Raw genomic sequence first — 12,865 nt, 5'->3', positions numbered from 1 at the left:
GGTGATGGCTAGACAATAATGGGAAGGTACTTAATACCACAGAACTGTCACTTCAAAATGGATAAAATGGTAAATTTTATGTTATGTCCATTTTTCCATGATTAAAAAGTCAATTAATTAATTAACAAATGAATGAGCTTTTCTGGTTTGCTTTAGTCATGCTCCTGTCCTTCAGGGTGCTTTGAGAAATCACATGCCCTTCACACTTCATGGATATTCTTAAGGACACAGCCCCATCCTCACTTCTTTCTCACCCTCCTCCCTCAGCCAGGGAATCCTTCAGATCATGGATTATTTAACATCATTTGTGGAAACTCAGATCTTACCTCCTCCTATTCTTGGTAGGATCACATCTGCATTCAGTTTAGAAAGCACCCGGTGAGTGCTGTCTCCTGGGAGAATCCATGGCATACGCAAGGCTTAGATCCTCACCTCCTCTGTGGCCCCATTCTGCTTCAGGATCCTGGAAGTCTGATCCTTGGGCCCTTCCAAAGAGGCCAAAGGGATTACTGGGTGGGTGGGTCTCTGAGGGTCTCCCAATTATTCTTAGGGATGAAGCAGTAGGGACCATCCATAGGGAGCCCTGGGGTCAGGGGTGAGAAGAGAATGAGCATCTCAGAGCTCTCAACACCCAGCTTTCATGCTCCACAAACCAGTGGGCAAAATAGAGACAAAGACTGACACATGGATTATTCTCAGGGGAGACAACAATTGCTTTGGCACTGTGGCTGCCGGACTTCCGTGTACATCAGAATCATCCAAAGGGCTAAAACCCAGATGTCTAGGACCAACTCAAGAGTTGCTGACTGATCTGGGGTAGGGCCCAAGAGAAGCATAGTAACCTCTGTTTTGTAAAAACTGCTGTTTGAAATTTCCACTAGACATAGAAGGTTCTTTGTTCTGTGAATTAATTCTGCTATTATTGGCTTCTGTAAAACATGCTTGCTCTAACGATAGGGAAAATAAGCTTAACTGTCTGACCTTGCAAGCTGCTCTGCTGCCATCCCTAGCTATCCCCATACCAGGTGTCTTTTAGTTATCTGTACTCAAGGCTACTGAACTGCACTCAAGCCTACAGGCTTCCTGCGAGATATCTGCTTAGCATACATAGGGCTCTTTTGAAACTTGCAAAAGGGACCAGAAGTCCCATATTTAGGAGACAAAGACATTAGAAACGTATAAAGGGAAAACTTCCTCCATGATTGCTTTGCTCAGACTCTGGAAGCATTCCTCTGAGCCTGTTAGCATAATAAAAGACTCCAAATTAATTGACTTATTAAGGCATCCTATGTTCAGCTTGCTGATTTACAATATAACACAAGAATTGTCATTTCTAACAAGTACCCAGATGATGCGGATACTGCTGGGGACGGGGCACCACACTTTGAGAACCACTGCTGTAGAAATTTCTGAGGCATGATGTAGGATTCAGCCACACCTGAATTTAAATCCTGTGCAGAGCCAAGGAAGAAAATCCTTAAATAGGCTTGAGCTTTTTGTTTTCTCTTATCTGTGTAATGAGAATGAGAATATAGTACTGACATTCCAGGAATGCACTTGAAAGAAAAAATAAACCACATAGCAGAGTGTGTGCACATTATTTACATTATTTATATTACTATTAATAGGACCTGAGAGGATCTTCCCCTAGAAGGGTGTGTGTTCGAGGGGATAAGGGAAAAGGAAAGGAAGATAGAGAAGGAGGAGGAGGAAGAGAAGAAGGAGAAAGGGGAGAAGGAGGAAGCAAAAAGAGAGAGAACATCCATGAGACATCTGTGAGATATGAGAAAAGAGGAATAGTTTGAAAATTCCATGAGGACCCTTGATCACATCAAGAAGCAAGTTGATAGGGAGACCGACCTTCTTCCCTTGAATCTCAGTGTCGCCTCTGAAGGATTGAGTTTCAAACCAGCATTGTGAGGACAGAGCAGCACAAGTCCTCTCCTGGCCTTTGTGGGAAATAAAGGGGTGCATGAGAGCAGCCTGGAATCCTTAGAAATTTTTAGAAATATTGATTCCTTTGAGAAGGGAATTGGTTTCTGCATTTTAGGGTCGGAGAAAGGGGCCGGTGGAGCCAGAAACAATTGCAAATGTGGTGCCAGTGGACTTGGAACTATGCCAAGTCGTTAATGAAAAATCAGGGGTAACTTTAAACAGCAATTCTCAATCTTGACCATGCATCAGAGCCACCTGGCAGGTTTCTTAAAACACAGATTGTGGCTCTGGCCGGTGCAGCTCCGTTGGTTAGAGCATCCCTCTGATACACTAAGGTTGCAGGTTCAATCTCCTATCAGGGCACATACAAGATTCAACCAATGAATGCATAAATAAGTGGAACAAGTACTCAATGTCTCTCTCTCTCTCTCTCTCTCTCTCTCTCTCTCTCTCTCTCTCCCCCTCTCTCTCTCCTCTCCCCTCCCCCCTTTTCTCTCTTTGAAACCAATCAACAAATAAAAGTAAAAATTTAAATAACAAACACAGATTGTTGGGCCCCACCCCAGAGTGTTAGCACATGTAGGAGAGGCCTGAGAAATTACATTTCCAAGGACTCCTCAGGTAAGGCTGATTACGGCTGGCTGGCTGGGCTGCTTAATTTTCAGGTTTCAGTGCAAAATAAAAAACGAGGGACCCCTTGTTCAAAAATTTCAAGACAGTGACAACAGAGCATTAAACTAAGAGTGGGGTCCTCTGCAACTGCTCAGGCCGCAAGCCCGTGAACCCCAACTCTGGCTGCTGGTCTGGGGACAATATTCAGAGAACCATCGATTTAGATTTCCTACTTAATTACCCCGGAACTACCTCCAAGTGGGGATCATAATAATAAATAAGTTGCCCCCTGTCCTCCAGAACTTACAAGGGATTTCTGTATCTCCAGGATTTCCCAACAGAATATCACCGAGGCTGAGTTTCTTCCTAGAATTCACGTGAATGTTGAAGACAAATTGGTCCTCGAGAATTTCAGGGAGACAGTCGTGCAATTTCCGGACAAGAATCTTTAAGAAGAGACAAGGTGTCTTTCTGGCAGGGGTGACTGTGTTAAAGTGGAACAGGTAGTCTTTTTATAGCTTTTTTTCTGTCCCTAGGGGCCTTATCTCCAAAGCTCCTCATTAGCCAAATTGTTCTCTCTTTATTCCAATCTTGCAGTAGAAGGAAGGGAATCACTAACTTGCTAATTACCTGAGAGAGGATAAGCAGGAGCCCTTTCCTCTCTCCTGCTTCTGTTCTGTTCCAGAGTGAAAGCTCACAGTCTGGGCTGATCAAGATGCCTAACAGTGAAGACAGTACCCTTCACCAAGTACCACTCACTTTTCCAGAAGGCAGTTTCCCAAACATCAGTCATTCCTGACTGTCTTCATGGTTGTTGCCAATATTCTCATTGACTTGAAAGTCGACTTTTCATTGGTTCACATTTTTAACTCATTCCAATCCAGCAAAATGTGTGTGTGTGTGTGTGTGTGTGTGTGTGTGTGTGTGTGTGTGATATTCAGTTGACCCTTGAACAACATAGGGGATAGGGGCGCTGACCTCCTACATAGTGGAAAATCCCCATATAAATTTTGAATCCCCCAAAATGTAACTACTTTTGACCAGAAGCCTTAACTGGTAACATAAGCAGTTAATTAACACATGTTTTGTATGTCATTCTATCTAATAAAGAGGGAATATGCTAATTGACCCTCATGCTGTCACAAAGATGGCAGCACCCACAGCCGATGAGGGAATATGCTAATTGACTTCCCTGCCCTCAAAGATGGCGGCACCCATAGCCACAAGATGGCTGGCAGGGGAGGGCAGTTGTGGGCAATAGGCCAGCAGGGGAGGGCAGTTAGGGGTGACCAGGCCTGCAGGGGAGGGCAGTTGGGGGCGATCGGGCTGGCAAAGGAGCAGTTAGGCGTCAATCACGCTTTCAGGGGAGTCGTTAGGTGGTGATCAAGCTGGCTGGCAGAAGTTGTTAGTGGCAATCAGGCAGGCAGGCAAGCGAGCAGTTGGGAGCCAGCAGTCTTGTATTGTGAGAGGGATGTCTGACTGCCAGTTTATAAACCGGCAGTCGGACATCTCCTGAGGGGTTCCAGATTGGAGAGGGTGCAGGCTGGGCTGAGGGACACTCCCCCCCGCAGTGCACAAATTTGGTGCACTGGGCCTCTAGTATGTATTATTTGTTGTATTCTTCCAATAAAGTAAGGTAGAGAAAAGAAAATGTTGTTAGAAAATCATAAGGTGCTGGGGTAAGGGGGAGTAGGGGAAGGTGGATAACGGGGATAAATGATGATGGGCAGAGATTTGAGTTGGAGTGGTGAACACAGTGCACAGATGATGTGTTGTAGAACTGTGCACCTGAAACCTGTATAAGTTTGTTAACCAGTGTCATCCTAATAAATTCAATAGAAAGGAAAATCATAAGGAAGAGAAAATACATTTACAAGATTGTATGTATTTAGTTTGAAAAATCCGGTGTAAGTGGATTCAAATTTGTGTTGTTCAAGGTCAACTGTACTTTCTAATACACATTAAAATATAGAGTCTTTAAAATACTCTCTGCACCCAGTTTTGAAAATAGTAATGATGCATGGCTACAGCTTCTAGATTTTTGCTTCAGGAGAACGTGCTCAGGTAGCCTCTTCTGACAGTCACCCTAGGCGAGGGTTCTTGGTTTTGGACTTTCTCATAGGTGCTGTAGTCACTGATGGCACTCACCTACAAACTGAGACCCAAGACTTGGGCAATTATGTGATGAAAGCCCACTTTGCCCTCTAAACTACAACGCCAAGAGAACAAGCTGCAAAACTGTCAATCTTTGGAGCATTTTCTCAATCTGTTAGGTTTTGCTTCCCACCAATTGCCATTAGTTTGGCTCAAATAAACTCATAAAGATTACCTGCAGGTTTTGATGTTTTTTAGGGATGTTCCACAACCCTACTATGAAACCTTAAATCTTTTCTACATTCAGTCAAGCGCGTTCTTCCTGCGTTCCATCTTCACCATGCAGCTAGCTCTGCTACATGCAAGTCTAACCATGTGACGCCTGCTCACAATGGCTTCCCACCAGCCTTAGAATTAAGCCCTTGCTTTTAAAGTTTGTAGTCATCTGGCCAGGACACTTGCAGTCTAATTCACCTTTATTCTCTCTTTCTTCTCTGCCACATATTTGGGTAGAGAAGCCTATCAAGGGAAGGTTTTGGGTTTCAGTTTACTGCTGCTGCCTTTGGGGGATGGGGAGAATGTGTGCCTATATTTTAAAATCTCAATTGCTGTGCGGGATGAGGGAGAGGATTCTGTCAGATTCTGCTTGATTCCAACCCAATTTACTCATTCAACTGTTTTGGGCATTTAAGTTGTTTATAGTTGGAGTAATTTACAAATAGTTCTACTATAAACATTTTTATACATATTTTTTGGTTCACAGTTGTACGTATTTTTGTTGGAAATATATTTAGGAGTGCAATTTATGGGGCCCAGGGAATACACATGGTCACATTTATTTAATACAACCAAACAATTTTCCAAAGTAGTTTGGAAACCAACCAATATACAACTCCACTATCTTGCCAATATTTTACATTGCCTTTTTCACTTTGGCCATTTTAATGAGTATGTAGCCATACCACTTGAAAAATTTTTTTTAATTTATTGATTTTAGAGATAGAGAGGAAAAGACAGAGAGAGAGAGGAAGGGGGGAGGGAGTGAGAGAGGGAGAAAGAGAGAGAGAGAGAGAGAGAGAGAGAGAGAGAGAGAGAGAGAGAAAGAGAGAAACATTAATTTATTGTTGTACTTCTTTCTTATATGTATCCTGACCGGGAATCAAAACCATGGTATATCAGGAGGACACTCTAACCAACTGAGCTACCTGGTCAGGGCCAGGACTACCACTTTTGGTTTTAATTTTTTTGACTTTTTAAAACTTTTATTGAACTACTCTTAGACCTACAGAAAAATTGAATTAATAATACAGAGAGGTCCTGTATATTATTCAAAGTTTACCAATGTTAATGCAGTCATTTTATCAATTGCTTCCTTTATAGATAGTGCTTTTTTGTGATCTCTATAAGAGTGTTGGTTTTAGTATCTATTTTTTAGTCAACCTCTAAAAACCTGGCCAGGTAACTAGTAAATTGGTTTCTTTGCTCCTTCTTTCCTACAATAGTACCAACCTCATTTATGAAGGGACTTTAATTAAGAAAAGAGAAAATTTTCTTAGAGTGGCTTTGTGGAGATGATCCCATGATACCTTCTCTGCATCTCTGAGTCTCTGTGTCCCTGTGAAGACATATACTCTGGTTCTCTAGTCCTTTAATGATACTCAGAGAAAGCTGGGAATTGGTCTAAGGAGAAGCCCACCAGTTCCCTTAAGTTCAGATCGAAGAACTCAAGCATGAGATTCCCTGGAGGTAAGAGGAAACATTTAGGAAGAGAATGATGTATATACCTGTCAGTGTTAGCAATCAGTCACCCAGGAGTTTTCTTCTATGAGCTGTGCTTCTTAGGATATGAACTTCCTTGGGGGAAAATGACAGTACACATTTGGATAATGAGGAGTTTTGGGAATTGAGCCCCCAAGGCCACAGAGATTGCAACTAATCTGCCTGTGACCCTTCTACTCAACAGCCCATCCCAGGTCAAAAACCAGCACACCTGAGTCTCCTGAGATGATCCTTCTTTCCCAGAAGCCCAGCTACCTTCGTTGGTCCACCTGCCCTTCCTGGGGACAGATTTCCCACCTCCACACTTCAATTTCCAGAGGAAAGACGAGTTACTCGTTGCTGGCTCCTAGGTGATCTTAAGTGCCCCAGCAAATGCTATGAGATATTTGACAGTTTGTTTTTTATTTTTCAACCAGCTATCTGGAGGACATCCAAGAGGTAAGAGAAAGTTCAGTAGGATTAACTTATAAGTGAAATTTGAAACGAATGTCATATATTTACTTTCCCTGTTTTATCTAATTTGTAACCAGCTTTCATCATTTCTGGCTCCTATTGTGTCTTCTAAATTCTAGGGACTCTTTCCCCACCTGAGCATGAATTAGCCTCTTCAAAAACCACACAGATGTTCTACCATTCTCTGGTTTCCCTCATTTATTTGGTCTTGAGTCGGGCAAGGGTGGGGTACGTTTGGCTTCTCGATTTTTCCATATTTGGTTTCAGATTTCATTCTTAGAGGAGAATCAAGTCTCATCCCTCTCTCTTTACTGTGTGGACTCCGGGATTGGAGATTGAGATTCACTCATTTACATTTTCAGTCTTTCTTTGAAAAAACCCTACACAAAACATTATTTTAAATAAAAATAAATATTTTAAACCACCAGAACAGCACAAGTGAGCAGTAAATAAACAGCATGCAACCACTTTCCAGAATTTATGCTGAAATTTTGCCCTATATGCTTCAGGCCCCTTTTAAAAATAATAAAGTATTATACATTACATAAAGTCTTCTTTATTTTCTTTTATTTTTAACTGAGTTTCAGACATCCAACATCTACACAGAGAGGCCTTTCTTTGCCTTCATACAGGGATAACTTATGTCATCATGGAAAAGTCCTCTTTATTATTATTTATCCCCCTCCTTCCCTCTCAGATGTTACCACTCTATGGAATTTGGTGGGTATTTGCCACACTTATTCTAACACTATTATTACATGTGAATGTGTCTCTATAAAGACTTCTCTACTATGGGGAAATTATAACAAACCCAAATGTCCATTGATGTGAGAATGTATGTTAAAATTAATGAACCAGACCTGCTTATATCAATCTTGATAAATATAGGAACTACTACAATGTTAAGCCAAAAACAAAGTTGCTGGCCCTAGCTGGTTTGGCTCAGTGGATAAAGCGTTGGCCTGTGGATTGAAGGCCCTGGGTTCAAGGGCACGTGCCTGGGGTGCAGGCTCGATCCCCAGGAGGGGGCGTGCAGGAGGCAACCAATCAATGATTCTCTCATCATTGATGTTTCTCTCTCTTTCTCCCTCTCCCTTCCTCTCTGAAATCAATAAAAATATATTTTAAAAAACGTTGCTGAATTAAATACACAAAGAATAGATGGAAAATAAAACCTTGGGACAGAGGGTGGTAGGAGGCAGGTTGTATGGGAATATAAAGCAAGGAAAGAAGAAGAGAGGGTAAGAGAAGAAAGCAGGAGAAAGCATCTATAACTGATTTGGTCTAAAAATATAGACAAGTTTAAGGAAGTTTCCCTTATGTAGTGTTTGATCACCACCTTCATCTTTTCTATCAGGATCATCAACAACATGAAATCAGGAAACCTCTCTGATACTGCAGAATTCCTCCTCCTGGGACTGTCAGGGGATCCAGAACTGCAGCCGGTCCTCTTCTGCCTGTTCCTGTCCATGTACCTGGTCACTGTGCTTGGCAACCTGCTCATCATCCTGGCCATTATCTCCGACTCCCACCTCCACACGCCCATGTACTTCTTCCTCTCCAACCTGTCCTTTGTTGACATCTGTTTCACCACCACCACGATCCCGAAGATGCTGGTGAACATTCAGACACAGAGCAAAGCCATCAGCTACATGGGCTGCCTCACCCAAATCTGCTTCGTCCTGACTTTTGCTGGATTAGAAAATGGAATTCTGATAATGATGGCCTATGACCGATTTGTGGCCATCTGCCACCCCCTGAGGTACAACGTCATCATGAGCCCCAGACTGTGTGGGCTGCTGGTTCTGCTGTCCTTTCTTATTAGTGTTCTGGATGCCCTGCTCCACACTTCGATGGCACTACGGCTGTCCTTCTGTACAGACCTGAAAATCCCCCACTTTTTCTGTGAATTAGCTCATATTCTCAAACTCGCCTGTTCTGATATCTTCATCAATAACCTCTTTGTGTATTTAGTGACCAGCTTGTTGGGTGTTGTTCCTCTCTCTGGGATAATTTTCTCTTATACTCGAATTGTGGCCTCCATTCTAAAAATCCCATCAGCTGGTGGAAAGTATAAGGCATTTTCCACCTGTGGGTCTCACTTAATAGTTGTTTTCTTGTTCTATGGGACGGGTTTTGGGGTATACCTCAGTTCTGAGGCTACACACTCTTCCAGGAAAAGTGCAATAGTATCAGTGATATATACAGTGGTCACCCCTATGATGAACCCATTTATCTATAGTCTGAGGAACAAGGACATGATAGGGGCTTTGAGTAAGCTCATCTCTAGAATAGCATCTTTTCATTGATATGTCAGCTGCTTTGGGCTTACACTGCTGGAATATGACACAGAGAAATAAATAATGAGAGATCCAGAAAGCCTAACCAACCTCTTTGAATACCCCATACCAGAGATCAATTGGTTAAGGGTGAGCATTTTAGAATCAGACCCTCTGAGTTTGAATCCTCCCTCTGTTAAACCATAGTTCTGGGTCTTTAACAATTTATTTCAACTCTCTAAGCTCGGTTCCCTCATCTATGAAATTGGCATAATTATAGTAGTTTACATGTTGAGAAGATTTGAGATACTTCATTCTATCAGTGAGGATTTATGTCTTCAGCTGTAATAAGGCAAAAGTCTCAACTCCAATAGTGTCAAATGATAAAAACAAGTATCTTCCCCAGGAAAAACTTCCAAGATCAGGTAGGTCCAGGCACAAAACCACAGGGCTGCATTTCACTCTGCCACCTGTTGGCTTCTTCCTTGATGCACAAAACAATGAACAGGGCTTGCTTAAGCTGAAGGTAAGTTTTGCATAAGCCTGAGTCATGACTACCCATCATGACTTGCCCAGTGAGGAATTTATGATCAGGTCACCCTGTGAAGTTACTTTCAATTACATTTATTATAGAGTCCATTTTCATCTTTACTGTGAATTTATTCACACCTGGAGAAGTTCCTTCCTTAGCCTATTAGCACCCATAGAAATTACTTCCTTCTTTTCATGTAACTATTCCCCTTTCATTTCTCATACATATCCCATACCTTTACCTCCTAGTTGGAACAATATTTGGGTTTCTGCTTAAATCACTGCTTCCTGAATAGCTATTGTTTTGGATCTCAAGTAATACATTTTAGACACCTCCCTTACCCTTCTTAATCCAGAATGACATACATACCTCATTTTGCCTTACTGTCTTGGAAATGTTCATGCTAATGTGAATTCTCCTTGCTTACCTATTAAAAGATGATATTCTCTTGTTAATTTGCCTAATGTCATTTTAATTATTCAACCCCAGAAGAACTAAGAGGGAAAAGGGAAAATTCCCCCATCCTCAATATTGCTATAGCACCATAATTAATCTTGCAATTTTGTAAAGCAATTACTCTACTTTGCTCTTCTTTGCCATCAAGTCAAATATTTTTCTCCATTGCTCTTTCATATATATATGTATTGATTTCAGAGAGGAAGGGAGAGGGAGAAAGAGATAGAAACATCAATGATGAAAGGGAATCATGGATGGGCTGCCTCCTGCACATCCCCTACTGGGGATAGAGCCTGCAATCCAGGCATGTACCTTGACCCGGAATCGAACCAGGACCTTCTGGCTCAACCACTGAGACACATCAGCCAGGTTTATATAAATTTTTAAATCTGCTTTTCACATACAATAACATCCCAGAATTTTTATTAATTCTACTAGAGGCCCGGTGCACAAAAATCTGTGCACTCCGGGGGGAAGGGGGGGTCCCTCAGCCCGGCCTGTGCCCTCTCGCAGTCTGGGACCCCTCAGGAGATAACGACCTGATGGCTTAGGCCTGCTCCTGGGTGGCAGAGGGCAGGCCCAATCCCTAGGTGCAGCCCCTGGTCGGGCTCAGAGCAAGGGTTATTGGGGAGTTGGGGCGCTGCCCCCTGTCATGCACAGAGCAGGGTGGATTGGGAGGTTGCGATGCCACCCTCAGTCACGCTCAGGGTAGGGCTGATTGGGGGGTTGGGGCACCACCCCCTATCACACTCAAGGCAGGGTCAATGGGGAGGTTGCGGCGCCACCCCCTGTGATGCACAGAGCAGGGCCAATCAGGGGGTTGGGGCACTGCCCCCCCCCCCCCCCGTCACACACAGAGCAGGGCCCATCAGGGGGTTGGGGAGCTCCCCCCTGTCACGCACAGAGTAGGGCCGATAGGGGAGTTAGGGCACCGCCCCCTTTCACACACACAGCAGGGCAGATCAGGGGGTTGGGGCGCCGCCCTCTATCACCCACAGAGCAGGGCCGATCAGGGGGTTGGGGCGCCGCCACTGTCACACTCAGGGCAGGGCCGATGGGGAGGTTATGGCTCTACCCCGTCACACACAGAGCAGGGCCCGTGGGGGGGGCGGGGTTGGGGCGCCACCCCCTGTCACACACAGAGCAGGGCCGATCAGGGGGTTGGGACGCCACACCCTGTCACACACAGAGCCGCAGGGTGATCAGGGGGTTTGGGCGCTGCACCCTGTCATGCTGATCTGGTGCTGGGAGGCATATTACCCTTTTACCATATAGGATAGAGGCCTGGGGGCCGGCTGGTTTGCCCTGAAGGGTGTCCTGGATCAGGGTGAGGGTCCCCACTGGGGTGCCTGGCCAGCCTGGATGAGGAGATGATGGCTGTTTGCAGCTGATCACACACCCTTCAGGGTGGGGGTCCCCACTGGGGTGCCTGGCCAGTCTGGGTGAGGGGCTGAGGGCTGCTTTCAGGCTGACTGAAGCTCCCAACCGCTCCTTTTTTTCTTTTTTTTTTTTTTCTTCTGGGCCAGCTTTAGCTCTGGCTCTAGCTCTGAGGCTTCCGCTGCTGGTTTGTTTGCAGTTCTATAATCGAAACAATGTATAACTTCAGCTCTGAGATCCCAGCCGGCTATATTTGTTAGAATGTTTCAAACTGCCAGCTCAGAGGCCGGCAAGTCAGGCGGGGAACGTTGGAGTCTGCAGTCACTGGAGCAAGCAAGCCTCACGTTCGCTTCCAGCTGCCTGGCTGCCGGCCGCCATCTTGGCTGACAGTTAATTTGCATAAGGATACGCTGATTAGCCAATGGGAAGGGTAGCGGTCATACGCCAATTACCATTTTTCTCTTTTATTAGTGTAGATAATGATATTTAAGGCAAATAAAAGCTCTGTGCTATTTCTTTTTTTTTTTTAAATATATTTTATTGAATTTTTACAGAGAAGAAAGGAGAGGGATAGAGAGTTAGATGAGAGAGATCGATCAGCTGCCTCCTGCACAGCCCCCAGTGGGGATGTGCCCGCAACCCAGGTACATGCCCTTGACCGGAATCAAACCTGGGACCCTTGAGTCCGCAGGCTGACGCTCTATCCACTGAGCCAAACCGGTTCGGCAAGCTCTGTGCTATTTCACACACAGAAACACACACACACCCCATCTAATAAAGAAGGAATATGCTAATTGACTGTCACACCCTCACAAATGGCGGTACCCACAGCCAATAAAGAGGAATATGCTAATTGACTGCCATGCCCTAACAAATGGCAGCGCCCACAGCCACAAGATGGTGGCACCCAGTCCCCTCACCCCCTCCTCATCCCACCAGAGTCCCCCAGTACCCTCAGCCCCACCTCATCAACTGGAGTCCCCCAGTCCCCTCAGCCCCACCTCATCAACTGGAGTCCCCCAGTCCCCTCAGCCCTGCCTCATCAACTGGAGTCCCCCAGTCCCCTCAGCCCTGCCTCATCAACTGGAGTCCCCCAGTACCCTCAGCCCCACCTTACCCAGCCGGGGTCCTCAAGTCACCTCAGTCCCACAGGGGAAGGCAGTTGGGGGCAATCGGTCTGGCAGGGGAAGGCAGTTGGGGATGACCATGCCAGCAGGGGAGCAGTTAGGCGTCAATCAGTCCGGCAGGGGAGCAGTTAGGGGACTATCAGGCTGGCAGGCAGAGTGGTTAGGGGCAATGAGGTAGGCAGGCAAGCAGGCAAGTGGTTAGGAGCCAGCAGTCCCGGATT

General features: G+C 44.9%; 1 protein-coding gene across 1 annotated transcript; it reads left to right on the top strand.

Moving 5' to 3' along the window:
• The first annotated feature begins 8,207 nt into the window (after positions 1 to 8,207).
• On the top strand, positions 8,208 to 9,182 carry LOC102437028 (olfactory receptor 7G3). Its single transcript, XM_006102443.1, has one exon. The coding sequence runs from the start codon at positions 8,244 to 8,246 to the stop codon at positions 9,180 to 9,182; it is 939 nt and encodes a 312-aa protein (XP_006102505.1). The 5' UTR covers positions 8,208 to 8,243.
• Positions 9,183 to 12,865: the final 3,683 nt, after the last annotated feature.

The sequence above is a fragment of the Myotis lucifugus genome, unplaced genomic scaffold (assembly GCF_000147115.1).
Source record: "Myotis lucifugus unplaced genomic scaffold, Myoluc2.0 scaffold_414, whole genome shotgun sequence".
Classification (NCBI taxonomy): Eukaryota; Metazoa; Chordata; class Mammalia; order Chiroptera; family Vespertilionidae; genus Myotis; species Myotis lucifugus.
The sequence above is the reverse complement of the archived record's forward strand: the minus strand, read 5'-3'. Positions and strand labels throughout refer to the sequence as shown.